This window comes from Dreissena polymorpha, chromosome 12 (assembly GCF_020536995.1).
Source record: "Dreissena polymorpha isolate Duluth1 chromosome 12, UMN_Dpol_1.0, whole genome shotgun sequence".
Lineage (NCBI taxonomy): Eukaryota > Metazoa > Mollusca > Bivalvia > Myida > Dreissenidae > Dreissena > Dreissena polymorpha.
The window spans coordinates 10379757-10395298 of NC_068366.1; the positions used below are offsets into that span (position 1 = coordinate 10379757).

Below are 15542 nucleotides of genomic sequence, written 5' to 3' on the forward strand. Positions count from 1 at the left end.
TGTGGTAGGTAATAGAGCAAATGCATAGGTTTGTTCAATAGACATACAGTCAATGAGTATACATGAGTATACAAATGCAAGAACATGTGATCAGTATTTAATTTCATAATTTGTTATATAAAGTAAAATACATGAAGGTCTAGGACATTGAAATAGAACATTTATATTCGTTTTAACAATTTTATAACGATGACATAAAAATAGCAAAGACAAATCTACAAGACAGCGAGAAGTCAATTTGGAGCAATACATTTTACACAATTCATCATAGAAATATTAACACAGGTTTATTTGACTAAATGCTTTATGAACAAACGTTGTTTAGTTTCTGGTGGTATTGCAATATCAGATTTCATTATTTGAATAATTATGTTTGGTCTTTCCCAGTAATATGTATTTATATACAATTTTATAATATCATCTTATACGGATTATTCAAATAAAAAGTAATATTCATCCTAAAGAACATTACAAAGTAAACATTTTCTCTTCTGAAAAGGTATAGATTCGATTTTATGCCATCGCCATATTCAATTTTAACATATTAGACGAAACCCTTAATCTACAAAGATCAAATCTATACCTATTTTTACTAACATTTTTAAGTAAGGTCGCAATTCAAATTTACACAACTGTCTGATACTAATTGCCCTTGAATAATCATTCAGTTCTGACATCAATTTAGGGTAAATGTATCATTTAATATAGAGTTTACCAAGGATAAAAGAACACTTTAATCACCTACACACTACATGCGTTGTGTAAATTGTTAATTACACGATTTAAAAAAAATATATTATCCACAGTTCCCACAGTATGTTCTAATCTAGTCTATTACTCTATGTAAACATGCTAGTTTTCAGCCCAATTGTTAACCCTATAGCCTTAGTGAATAACTTGCCAAAAGTACTTTATTATTTCCTCTGCAATTATCTACATCCTCAGCATCATCTTTTTATGTCAATAAAACCCACACACAATCCTTGCGGAAAATGCCCATATTAAAAAATGCATTAAGCAAAATACCAACAACTTAAACAAAACTTTGACAGCTAATTCTAAATTAAAAAAATTCAGCAGATAATCAGCACCACCTGATTTACCATTATGTATTTACGTACAAGAACTAAAAACGTATTGATCAGTGAATGCTACATTTTACTCATTTAACATTATATTGAATTCTCCATTTAAGTGCTGGTCCGTGTAAAACGAAACATCTTCATTAGCTTGATATGATCTATAGTTATGATCATTAATTGATTAAAACTAGTTGAAAAAACTCCCTTATACTTGTATCTAACTGTCTAGGTTCATAAATCTCCATCAGGTGCACGCTGTTTACAGGACTGGGAACCCACAGACAGTTTATTTGTCCCCACGCGATTTAAAAAAATTGACTGCGTATGGTATGCACGCTTTTCACCCTCTGTTCGCTGTTCCTCGTAAGGTAGTTTGCCATTGAGTCGGAATTTTTTGTTGTTGTTCTTTTTGCAGTTTTCAAGATTAGTGTTGTTTGAAATAAGTTGAGACTTTGTTATACACATTAACCCTTGAAACTCAAAGGCAACAATATGTCTAAATAAAAAGTTATCAATATTATATGTAACACTATGCTGTTGGTTTCTGACCTAGTGAGGCACATGGAAATCAACTTTTAATAGTGTACCAGTATCCGGCTTCGTAATTTATTTCGGATAATTCCACTGTTCCTACCATTTCATTTGGTGAACTTGCTCATTATAATAATTTCGTCAATATGAACACTGACATAAGACAGAAAAGTAAATATTCATTGTGTTATATCACAGAAAAAAATAGTTTCTTTCCACTATGCATATTAATATGTGGAGATGTGCATCCGTGCCCAGGACCTGACACCCATTCTGACTCCAATGTTTTTGACAGAGTCAAAACCAATGAATTTAGTGTTTTTTTACAAACGTGGTTTGCATTTAATACATATTAATGCAAGAAGTATTCTACCAAAAATTGATGAAAGGAAGCGCAAGGAACGTAATCGTCATGGTGGCGGTCATGGTTGCATTAACATGCAACGGCCTAGAACATATCTTAATATACCTATTATCCTCGGAGTATCGTGTATCGAGCAGTTAAAAAAAAAGTTTTAAAAAGTTATATATTAATGCACAAAACGCAACACGAAACGATTTACCTTCAAATATGTATTTATTTCTCATTAAATCCGTGTCAAATTGTTTATTGACCATACATACCCGCATTAACATTCACTAGGCGCGTTGTTTACCTGGTATCGAGACCGAAAAGAGATGGTACTAGATTACAATAGGCAATTGACCAATAAAACTTTTAAAAAATCCATTCACTGCATATATTTATACAATCAGAAACAGTAATTAAATGTTGTTATAACTGTTATTCATATTTAACAAGTTTCTGTTTTATCGGCCATTTTTCTTTTGAGCAACATGGACACATACAAGTAATAACGAATTGCAAAATCATTCAAGCTCGCCATTTGTTTAAATAAATTTCGGCATATGTGTTACTATTAAAAGATTTGATACAATAAGCATCCAATCGGGACGGGGTATACCCAATGAACATGTGTCATTTCACCTAATTTCGCGATGTGCGCGCACATATCTTATGAATGTTTCATGCAACATTTTATGAGAATCGGGAACAAAAAATATTTTCTTTAAAATAAATCAAATAAACTATAGTGTTGTATTGACACTAGAGTAATCGTCTGTCTCTCTTTGCAATTTAGGTGTAAGTTTAATGAAGAGGACCAAACAGTTGAATGAATATTGATACATTTGGATTATTTTATTTTAAGTAAGATTTTCAAATGTAATTATACTTGTTTTCTCCATTTTGGTCGTGTCTGTATTTATTTTTAAGCGTAGTAATGTTAGTGCAACAAAATACTCGGAGCACATGCGTTTGACGTCATAACGAGAGCCGCGTTCTTAATGTAAACAAAGTGATCGAAATTAGGCGACGCTCGATACAAGGGAATCGTACGATACTTTTTGCGCATCACACGCCTAGGAACAGGCTGTACTAACGGAAATATATGTGCGCGTCATAAGAATTCACGAGCGATTAGTTGACAATTTTGTATAACTCCCGTTTTTTTTCTGCAACTCATTCGTAGATAAGAAAACGAAAGAACGTATTCGCCACCATATTTTTTGTTTTCGTATCATACTTATAGAAGACTATTATGATATCAAAACAAGCGATCGACTGGCGTCTTTAGTTATCGGTCGGATAGTCTTGTACGCAAAACATGTCGAACGTTATATACAAAAACACATGTATTCAAAGAACTTTTATCAAAATCAAAAACATACATATAAGTAAAAAGAGTAAGTCATAAACAGTTAAACTAGTAGATAACAAAACCTTGGAAAATTACATTTTACGTTATAATAAACACCAAAACGGACGGAATCGCTTAAAATGCTGATAAATATTAAATAGCATACAAGACTGTGTGATGGATGAAAAACGTTAACTAATATTAACAAATGGTTGCTATGCAGCATTAAATATAATTACAAGTTAAATATTGGTATAAAACCAACCGCAAATACCTCAACATATTATTTGAAAGTACGTTTGTTTTCAGATGTTAAATATTATACACTAGTTTCCTTGCACCCGGATGTTGCCAATTCCTTAACGGCCGTACTGATAACCCATATGGATGACCAGCTGCTGGAACCACCAGGCCCCGTGCTGCTGAAGCATCTGGGCAGCCTGAGAAAGGCCGAATGAGAAGGCCTCGAAGTCGGCCCTTCCAAATCCACAGTTGTGATACGTATTCCCGCAGTTCCAGCCCCAGGTGTTGATGTTACCTAGTGGATGTCAAAACAACATCTTAATGGTGTCACTTTATAGAATATACTAATATTTTATTACATACATGAATAAAAGAGCGTTGTTGTTTTATTGAATTGATTTATCAAATACGATACATTCGATGCAAGGTTTCTAACTTACCCCACATGGTGTGAAAAATGTAGTGCATTTATATTGAGCTAGAGCTACACCTCGCCGAACATTACTTTACCAACTCTCTACTACACTTTGCAGGGTCAGTGTAAGAAGCCGGGATCTTATAATATTTGGGAAATTGAACTTACTGAAACCGTTTTGTTTTGCAATTAAACACGGATATCATCATGTAATTCATTTACTGAAGACAGTGTAACCAACTTGCAATAACAATATGTATTTCACTTAGCCAGGTCACATGCCGACAGTGCATTTTCCATATCAAGTAGTTTGCACGTAACGTACGTAAAGTAAAACGACGTCACAAAAGTAAACTTCAATCAAACGTTTTTCATTGACACCAACATAACATACAGTTGTAAGTACTGGTGTCTTCCAAGTGACACAAATACTTAGCGATTTCACGGAATAAACGGAACAATACACACCAAATGCCAGATTAAGGTCCATGTAAATGATATTTTATTTATTGTATGTTTCGGTTTTAGACCGATTTTTTAAATAATACTTATTCGATTAAACATGATATTACCTCACCCAGTATCAATTTACTACCCCCACTGTTAACTGTTCAGTGTCAGTACCTAATAATATTAGAAAAATTAAACAAGCTCAAACAAAGTTACATGTTTACGCGCCATATGAACACAAATAAGTCTCACAATGATAAATCGATAAACATGTGATATGTATATAGTCAAATAAAGAAATATTTGTTAAAACCTAGACACACATGAACTTCTTTAAACTGTGTTTTTGTTTTATTTTGTTATTAGAGGGGTATACCTTTTTTGCTTTTCCGCATAAAAGCTAGAATAATTTAGTCCTCATTATTTTATGGAATGAGTAATACGTGTAAATGTTTTAATATCTCTTACCACTATGCCATCCATTGCCGCAGCTTATCACTCCAAATTCGTTTAGGAACATCGGGCTACCATCCGCAACACATACCCAGTCAAACCTAGCCCTGTAACAGCACTGCATAGGATTTATACTTGATGATGACAGCTATATTGTCGAAAGTTTTAAATTATGTCATCGATTTCCACAAAAACACTTATTAACAAGTACTATGAATAAAATGCGACATTACAAAATCCGGCTAAATTAACAAAAAAGAAAAAAGATTGTTATAATTCAGTCGAAACATGTTATGTTTCAGAGCTCTGTTAATTATTGTTAACGCTTCTCGGCATACAAATATCATTCAATCATGGTTTCGTGTATGAACATGCAATTACATCATTTTACACAGAACGATCATGTCCGATAATTCGCCAAAAAATAATATGACTTCAGTTTAATTAATTGAGATATACTTACGTCAGATTGTGTTTATACCTTCCTGTTTGTACTATTGATAACAATAATAAGTATACGTATTATTAGAATTATAATTAGTATAATTATTATAAGATCTATTATTATTATTATGATTATAATTATATATTTATTATTATTATTATTATTTTTATCATACTATTTTCAGTAGTAGGAACAATATTTGAATTATAAATGGCAATATATGTATTATAATCACAATGCCACCTCATGACAACAACTTTTTTATTCAGTTTATGGTTGCGACTGTTAGTAATATTACTGCTGACATATTTTACCATTAAAATCAATTAAAATACTTACTCTGACGGACAGCTGGCTACAGGACATCTAAAATTGTTCATCTGAACCCACGGCATCGTATATCAGCTTTCAGACTTCGTGTTATAAATACACTGTTATTACCTTTCTACTGTTACTATTCATGCTTCAAACCAGATACATAAAGTACTAATAATGCCATTGTCTCAATAGGAAACGATGCGGAAGCCAATTGGTACATTGCGTTATAGGAATTGTTCAAATTAAACCAGGAACAAAGTTGCGGCAGTGCGGATATCATATTGGTTAGGACAGTTAGGCATCATTCGAATTTTGTGTTAAACATATTTTGGAATATTAAACGTCTTATGACGTTTAAAGAACGACGAAGCATCTACTATTGCAAACATTAACTCAGTAAAATTAAAATTAAAAAATTGTGTTTACACATTTATATTGTATGAAAAATGTTTTATAGACCCTTAATTATACGTTCTGCATAACAATCATAAAACTCTTTTTTTTGCTCGGCAATTTAGAGCATAAATAATAGGAATATATTTGTAAACAAACCATACATATAATTGCACTGTATTGATAGGGCCACAACTCATACATAAACTGAGCAATTTGATGGATATACATTCGAACAGTTCAAAATATGTATTTGTAATTCATATAAATATACCACTTCTGGACAGGCCTACAGCATTTAAATTTCAAAATGAAACTTACCTGGTCGATGTGCTCACAGTTAAATATAGTTAACTTTGCTATTATTGTAGGAAAAGCCACGTTCCTTTTAAAGCATTAAACATCCTATTCGATTAGAAAGGCGAACACGGAAGTTAATCAATGTTAGACATATTCGCTGTTTTCTTGCATGCTTGCATTAACAGGTACGAGAGCAATTTAGTTCCTGGATTGCTACTTCCTTTTTTCAAACTCGGTATAGAACCATTTTACTTTATTCTAAACATCAAACAAAACACAATATTTGCACACATATATTATAAAGATCGACATGCAATGTATGTCCATAAATAACGAAAGTGTTTACATGATAGTGATAACATAATATTAGTTTAATGTATTATGATTGTATAAGACTATATTACATTTAATTAAAACGAATAAGTTGACCATTTAGAAAAGAATGCATTATAAGTCCATGTTTACTGAAAACAGTCCAAATTACGGTATTGCTGGCGATTTCCAAATAAAAAAAATATTTATCTTCACACCCATATACGTGTAAAAAATAATGGTATGTTTCTGCAAAAACACATGTTTCTATATTATAAATAAACAAATCCAGAAAGATAACGATATTTCAACGTTTATATATACACATAGAAAATGTAGGTGCATCTCTGTTTACACACATGTAATTTACCCAGCAATACACTTATAGTAAGACAAAAAACAGAAAGTAAACCCGACATGCGCGTCACGAAAATACAAATTTGATGATATCACTATCGGAGATCAGACGTTTCCATCATAACCTCTTTCTCGAACAACTTAACGTCGTTTTGAAGAACCTTCTCTAAGTCTTTTTTGACACCCATGATCCGCTGAGCACCTGAAATGTTCGTTACGTCATAAATAACGCCATAAAAAAAATTACTGTACGAAATAGGAATAATGAAACTCCAAAAGTATATATTTATATTTCAGGAGAGCATCTTTTGAAAATATTTGCTACAAGTGAATTTAAAACAAGTTTCCTAAATATAAGGGAAAAACGAACTATAACAACAAATTAAAAATGACGTATACTGTGCGCAAGTTGCATATGAGTCATTAAAGACGATTTCGTAACTTTGGCGTTGCTCGTATATTAGATCGAATCAGATTGAACAACGTTCTGTCCATATGAAAATAAATTATTTAGGAGACAAACAAATTGCACGTCATATCCTTGTTCATGCGAAGTCAAAAATGGAAATTGTAATTTGTTTTGTTTCTACTAAAGTAAATATAACGTTAATGAATGTTTTCTTAACATAATCAATTTCTAATATACTAGTTTTATTTGCATTATTTAGTTGTGCAAAACACTTTATTTCCATCATGCAACATGCAAGCCAGTGACTTATGTATGGTGTTGACCTGGCAAATAAAGTGATTAAAAAATACTACATGATTTAAACACGACAACATAAACTTTTGGCATTTGAAACTTAAATATATACGTAGTAAGTACATCCAGTTAAATGCATGGTAGGTCACACGGTTTAATAAGTATGAACAGGTCCCATACCAAGCCTGTAGGCATGCTCGTTGGAAGACTGACGAGTCGCTGGTGCTGTCGCCTTTTTTCTGGAATCAGCTTTGAAGCTTTCGTCAAGTACCGAGGCGTCATGCTTGCCCTTCATGATATGCTGAAAGTTCTCCCGTATGGTTTCATCGTTCACATGCTTGCTTTGAATGAAAATGTGTATTTGTTGTATGTATTAGTATCACACCTTGCAATTGCTTATATATATGCAATACGGAAATAGTTCTTATCGTATGGGAATGTTTTCAGCTTATATAGTTATATGAAATGGTAGCAAAATGTTAACATGACGGTTTTACTTCTGTTTATATTGTTTACAGTCGTCTAATGGTTCATTTTATGTTTCTATAAACTTCATCAAATATGTTATGTTTTTTCCAACGTAATTTCTACTTACGGTGGTTTCTCAAGGCATTCATGTTTCGTCTTTCCTTTTACGAGAATTTCATACAGCTGGGCAATATATGTGTCTGTTTCATCCAAGGCGACGTTGTTTTCTGACCTTACTGCAGCCCATATCAAAGTCCTTTGACGCATTTCGCTGTTAATACTTGATTTCACTTCTGGTAAGCAGACGCGATTTTGAGTTTCAAACAATAAAATCTGGGTCTGGACTATGCTTCTAATCTAGAAAACGTAAACATGTTAGTTAATGCTAATGATAAGTTATGATCAATGGTATTAGATGTGTTAATATTAAAGCGAGTATATACGATTTCAATGTAACATAGTATTTTCGCAATCTTAAACCAACGTGTGAATATAACTGAGAAATGTTAACTGAACTTTATTAAAAATCACTATATGGTACCATTAAATCAAATATTGTTGTCTCAAATGAAATGTTACTGGCACGTTCACTCGTATTGGTTGTTGGACAGAATTTTTTTCTATGTGTATTGTAAGCAAATCTAATTTCCCCGCATTCTACATGTATTGTGTACATGAAGTAATTTATTGTTGTTTTGCTGGAACTTTGCTATTGAATAATACTTTAAATATTTTCTGCAACTATTACTTCATGACTGTTTTTCTTAGTGTGTATGCATAAGCGTAATATCTGTTTAAACATGTGATAAGATCGTATCTTCTGGATTTAATACATTCTTCAAAATCGGAAACAATTTAAACAACGAGAAAATGCCTATATCAAAACAATAGTGTACTTGCATTATAAGGATTCAGATTAGAGTGATTGCTACATAGCTATATTGAACATCAATAGCGTATCTACATCGTTATAGTTACTGTATTACAGACGCGTGTACATCAATATGTCATCTTAATTAGTTTTGAATACTATAAGCGGACTTAAATTACGTCTTCTAGATCTTTGTGTTTCTGATCGGGTAGGGCAATAGCGGATCGCGGCACGCGTCCATTTATAGTGCGCTGCTCAAACTCTTCGATAATGGCCAGCAGGTTACCAAACACGCCGAATAGCATCTGCTTACTGGCTGCAATTTCACCACGCACAAACATCCCAATTCACAATAGCAAAGTAATATAGAGACGTTCATAACACAACTGAACAAAATGCACTTTATTTAAAATAGAAAAGGCTTACTCAAAGTGTTTTCCGAGTTGCTTGTATATAAATGTCTTGTTTTGGATAATGTGTTATATTGAACGATTAATGACTCAAAAAGTAGTGGTGTGCACAACTTTAACTTTATACCTTAAAGAATAATAATTATTATTATTATGATTATTATTAGTATTACTATAACAATTATCATACTACGTATAGTTATATATCATATAAGTTGATGTAATATGTTGTGCATCTACCTTCTTTCGCTCTCAGTAGTTGTTTTTGTTTTTGAATCTGCGCATTATCCTCAGTTGGCCTCCAAAGGCTGATACTGCTGCCCATGGCTCAATGTGGGTCGCTGACAAGAAATGACCATTGTTGAAGGGTCAATTCAGTGTTACAACCCATATAACCGTGCGTATGCACTATGATTTTGGATTTTGAATTTTATTAGCTTAGGTGTATTATCTTTTTAGACGATAAACTCAGCGACATACCATACAGTAGAACGTATTATAATAATGCCATTTATGTTTTCCCTGTTCAAACATTATAACTTGTTTGAAACGGTTGCCAAACGAGTATATAGAGGATATTTGTTGGATTCGGTGGATTATCGATTTTAATTCACGAGTGATCATAGAAAATTATATTTTCACGAGTGGCGCAGCCACGAGTGAAAATATATTTTTTCTATGATCACGAGTGAATTAAAATCGATATTCCACCGGAACCAACAAATTTTCTTTTTATTTTATGCTTTTTGTCACCGTTTATTTACATTGTTAAAGAGTTTAACTTAAGAATGTCGCTGGGATAATGACGTCATTTCGTCAAAAAATGACGTCATTTCACAGTAAACAGTGAAAATTATCGATAATTTTCACTTATAATTTTCACTGATTGAAACAGTGAAATTATCAGTTTTAATTCACTGATATTTCTCTATAAACCACCGGAAAGCATAAAATGAAAACTCAACAATATTAACGTTATGACAGTATTCTATTAAATATATTGTTCCAGTTAAACCCATTCCGCCTATAAACGTATAATAGAAAAGGCGAAGATACAAACTCAGTTGTATGTGTTATAGTAGAGTATAGAAAACAACAACACTCAATATACCCTATACGAGCAAAAAAGTGTTTTATCCACAACCTGCACTAAAGAAAATCAATTATAGATGCATTGATTCAAACTAGAACGGTCAATGCACACCATTCAAGGTTCAAGCCGGACATTTAAGGACTTACCGAGCCCATACTTTACAAACCAGATGCGCGTCTTAAACGATCTCAATCCATGAACTAATGCAGGCAGACAATGAGCACAAGCTAAAACTTGAGGCGTGAAATATGAACACTTTCAATCTACTGCATCTGCATACAAACAAACTAACTATGGAAATTCTCAATTAAGCATTTTATCAACCATCATAATTTCTGTACGGGAACAAAGGATTCTGCTTACAATAACGTATACTACAGAGCACCAACTAAACATATACCATATGCATATGAGATTACCTTATTTGAACGGCCAATGCACAAGATTGGAGTTCACTCCGGTTTGAGGACGAGCTGATTCTAACAATAAGCCCAGAATTAAGCACAAACCAAACGCGTGTATTTACGATTTACATTAAATGTAACTATGCTGTCAGTACATGAAAACATGATTGTCGAATCGTGACGCTCGAATATAATTTTGCACACATTATACATTTTTATTAGTGACATGAGTACTGGAAATTTATCAATAGGGGAAAGGTTTTAAAGCTATTAGTTTACAAAGAGACAATGACAATCTATCACAGATATTAAATTGTCAAATTAATATTGCATCAAACGAACATTTACAAGGTGTTTTTAGAAATATCGAAAATATGCTTAATCCACATGACAGAAAATAGCTCCACCGCGTATAGCCTCTGAATACTAAATAATTACAATAGTGGATATCAGAGGTGGTAATCACGTGATAGTCAAGATGGCGACGTCCATGCCAAGACAGGTATTTTTAACCGTTTTATACCTTTTATTACTTGTGTTCATTTTTTAAATGACTCTTACTTCAGTAAGAAGGTAAAGCGTTAATTTCGTATTTAAATTCGCTTTATATCTCGAATTTACTCCCCGCAAATGTTCTTAGTGGAACCCTAATTAGGTCATCCCGCAATTTTACAGGGAATAAAGTCGATGTATAAAGCGAATATAAATATGAAATAAACTTTATTGTTAATATGGCTGGAAAGTAAGCGGAATTTAAAATAATAATCCAAGTAATAAAGGGTATAAAACGGCGGAAAAAACCTGCCTCGGCATAGACGTCGCCATCTTGATAATCACATGACTACCCCTTCTGGATATATGTACGGGGGTACGTTTAACTGCATCAACAAAACAACAATCAACATGTTTTAATATTTATTGTATTTAATACAGCAAACAGTATCGATATTTAAAACTCACGTTTATTTACCATTAATTACGTCATTCATTAAAAGCTATATCATTTCGAAAACAACAAATAGTATATAATGATATTTTAAATATATATTAAAAATCAATACATACGCTATCAGTATGAATAACCAACTGCTTGCCCCAAAATCTCGACGAGAGGTTGTGTCTCAGCTAAATTATTAACCCTTACGGGGAATTAACTTCATGGACTGATTTTATTCCACGTAACGATCTTATTTTACAAGGAAGTAAATGGAACCGAAACAAGATGGTATACATTCATTCAGTTTAACAGGTCATGCTTATTTTTATGTGTATGTTTTTATGTTTAAAGTCTTTTTTGAGAGCATTCGTCTGTTTAATTAGTAATTATTTTGTTAAATGTTTATTGGTTTATTTGTATTCGATTATTTATACAGACATTTCGTTTTTCATTTCGCAGCGATTGTAAATTTTAAGATTACTTTGAAGTGAGTACATACCATTTTTATGTGAACATTGTAATGTTTTATATTAAACCAACATATTAATATGAAGGAGAAAATCACATAAGACAAATTTATTATCTTTTTAAGATTCCAGAAAGAGGTAAAAGCAGCCACGTTTACTCGTGTTTGTTTAAGAAACAGCATTGTGTCTGTTTATCTTACAAACAAATCAGCGCAGAGTAGTGAGGATTTCCCAACAGTGAACTCGTTGGTTTGTGTTGTATGTGAATGGGTATTCAACTGCAGTGATGAACGTTATTGACTGTGTTATAGTTGTTTGAAACTCTAATTTGATTGCTACTCTGGAACAATTATTCTGAAACGTTATTATAGTTTGATATGCATCAACGTTTAATCGTGTTTGAAAATTTGGTAACATTCGTATATGCCATTTAAACAAAACAAGAAGTGACCTGCTTTTCAAAAAATGTTGACACCTTTGTCGTAGTGTTATTGATATAGTATTTCTATTGACGAAACCATTAGATAATGTAATTGAATTAAATTAGTACAGCGTGTTCCCAGCAGTATTTCATGCATATCACGGCTGCTAGTTACCAAACTGAATAAGTATTTTACCAGTATACGCATGCCAATAATTTACAACACCCTGCTTCTTTCAAGGGTAGGAGAAGAATGACCATATAAATAGTTGTATGGCCGACACAAGATAATGTTTATGGTCTGGTCGAGAATCGAGGCCGCTATCCTCGAATTTGCAGTCCTCCAATGCACCATATGAGCTAGCCGATTTCTACAATGCACAATTTATAAAGCATTCCATACAACTTAAAAAGAAATACAAATAAATAACAACACAATTATATGCGTCGCACAACTGACAGTATTTGAAATAGATATCCATATTTCCTATTTCAGAATGTCAACTTTCATTTGTATTGATTGAGATTTGATTTGTGTTCATCTATGGTCTGAATAAACCATAACTGTTTTATCTAATACGTGTGTGAATACACTACGTTCACACTGCCTTAATGTGTTACAAAACAATAAATTCAATTACAATCGATCTATAGGCAGTTTTAACCACATATGATGCTAGTTATAACTTTTTAAAATAAAACTTATTAGCTCAATATATAATAATTGTAAAACATATTGAAAGAAAAGGAAGGAGAAAATAACATTGTGTAAATCGTCGACTTGTACATATGATTGATTGATTCTAAGGCTTAATCATGTAGCCACTATTCCATTCCAATATTTATTTATCTGATAATAACAATATTATCATCCTTTAAAGGGACTGTTAACCGCGATTGACGAAAAAAGCAAAGATCTAAATTACCGTATTTTTTACAATTATTAGTTTATATTGATTAAAATAGCACAACTGGTATATTACATCACTTGCAAAAAAGTTGTTAAGTTTTCATATTTTCAGTATAATCGGTAATACATTTTACTGGGTATGCCTACCAGGTAACTACCAGTTAACTATAAATAACGCAATTGGTTGATCATCAGCGTCACGTGGTAAACCCAGGAATGTAAATTGTGCATGTGTAGTGAATTGTATATATTTCATATATAAAATGATCAATCTACTTGCGTTATGTATAGTGTGTAATGTAATATACCAGTCGTGATATTGTAATCAATATAAACTTATAATTGTAAAATAATACGGTATTTTAAAACTTTTCTTTTTTCGTCAATTGCGGTTGAAAGTCCCTTTACATTTTATATCAATGATACATGTGATGTGAACTTTCTTTAGAAGCAACTTCCGCACTAGAATTCCAGGATAACAGGGATCAAATGTGTCGCACATTTTTTCACATTTTAAAATGATTGATTATGCTTTCTGGTGTTTATAGAGATATATCAATGAAAAAAAACCCCCTGATAATTCACTGTTTCAAACAGTGAAAAAATAACAGTGAACAAAATATCGATATTTTTGAAATGACGTCATTTTGTCGAAGAAAAGATGTCAAAAATCCAGAGAAATTATCCAGTTAAACTATTTTACAATGTAAATAAACGGTGAAAAAAGCAGAAAATAAAAAGAAAATTTGATGGATTTGATGAAATATCAATTTTAATTCACTCTTGATCATAAAAAAATACAAATTTTATATGCTCACTCGTGAAATAAAATCGATAATCCATAGAATCCAACAAATATCCTCTATATAATTAATGGTAATGTATGTTAATTACCATTTGCATTCATATTGATCCCTCAATTATATGTAAGTTTTCCCTATTGTTTACACAATCAACAAAAATATATAAATTACCGATTTTCGTATTCTGTTAGTAAATACCTATTTGTAAAATATACAATTGCTTTCCCAACAAGCGAAGTAATAGCAAACATGCTTGAAAGGATAATTCGTTGCAGTGGCCTCCCTTGATTATGTGTTGTTAGATATAACAGCATTACGGTATTCCGTCAAATCTGAATGTTTAAACATATAAGCAACCTTACTCTGATTTTAAAAGACACATAAACATTGCCTTTGTGTGTCATCCGTTGGTTTTACTGATAAATAATTATTAAACATCACATGAAATATGAATTAGTGTCCATAACTAAGTTATTATATACAACGTTTGTGATGAGAATTCTATAATAACTCTTGCAAAATAATAGGAGTAAACCGACTTCACTCAATATTCCAGTGCCGTAGTCTTAAGACAACACATGACAATAACGCAATCCAAATGGTGCCATACACGGTTCACTGCTTTTGGAGTTATGATACTCTCTTCATTAAATAGGAGTTCTTGTGATTCAAAAGCAAAATTCATAAGTATAATTTAACATGTATTTAATAACAAATATATAGTATTGTTCATGGTGAGACAATTAATTAAAATATACATACGTTTATACCTGAGATATTTGATGCACTATTGTTAGATACATATTCAGTATACAAGGACGCTTCACTATTTAGAACGATGATAAACACTAGTTTGGGACTTTTGTTGCATACAGTTATAACGTGCTCATTACTAATATTCGAATTGTGTAACATTCACTTTATTGCGGTTTTCTTGTATATCAATGTAATTTAAGTCTCACGACGTTTAAAGGGGCCTTTTCACAGATTTTGGCATTTTTTAACTTATTCATTAAATGCTTTATATTGATAAATGTAAACATTGAATCGTAAAAG

General features: G+C 32.1%; 2 protein-coding genes across 4 annotated transcripts; both read right to left on the reverse strand.

The window, feature by feature from the left end:
- Positions 1 to 3328: 3328 nt before the first annotated feature.
- Positions 3329 to 6454, reverse strand: LOC127853221 (uncharacterized). Of its 2 annotated transcripts, XM_052387511.1 has the most exons (4): positions 6352 to 6454; positions 5659 to 5732; positions 4890 to 4981; positions 3329 to 3851 (listed from the first exon to the last, which is right to left on the reverse strand). In XM_052387511.1, exons 2-4 carry the CDS (start codon positions 5712 to 5714, stop codon positions 3673 to 3675), a joined length of 327 nt encoding a protein of 108 aa, XP_052243471.1. In that variant the 5' UTR covers positions 5715 to 5732; positions 6352 to 6454; the 3' UTR covers positions 3329 to 3672. The 2 variants fall into 2 exon arrangements, with proteins under 2 accessions (XP_052243471.1, XP_052243469.1); XM_052387509.1 differs by lacking the exon at positions 6352 to 6454 and having other exon boundaries at positions 5659 to 5845.
- A 117-nt stretch (positions 6455 to 6571) lies between these two features.
- LOC127853220 (uncharacterized) lies at positions 6572 to 12179 on the reverse strand. Of its 2 annotated transcripts, XM_052387508.1 has the most exons (7): positions 12014 to 12179; positions 10964 to 11023; positions 9692 to 9792; positions 9221 to 9357; positions 8298 to 8527; positions 7883 to 8043; positions 6572 to 7201 (listed from the first exon to the last, which is right to left on the reverse strand). In XM_052387508.1, the coding sequence occupies exons 3-7, from the start codon at positions 9774 to 9776 to the stop codon at positions 7095 to 7097; spliced, it is 720 nt and encodes a 239-aa protein (XP_052243468.1). In that variant the 5' UTR covers positions 9777 to 9792; positions 10964 to 11023; positions 12014 to 12179; the 3' UTR covers positions 6572 to 7094. The 2 variants fall into 2 exon arrangements, with proteins under 2 accessions (XP_052243468.1, XP_052243467.1); XM_052387507.1 differs by lacking the exon at positions 10964 to 11023 and having other exon boundaries at positions 12014 to 12177.
- Positions 12180 to 15542: the final 3363 nt, after the last annotated feature.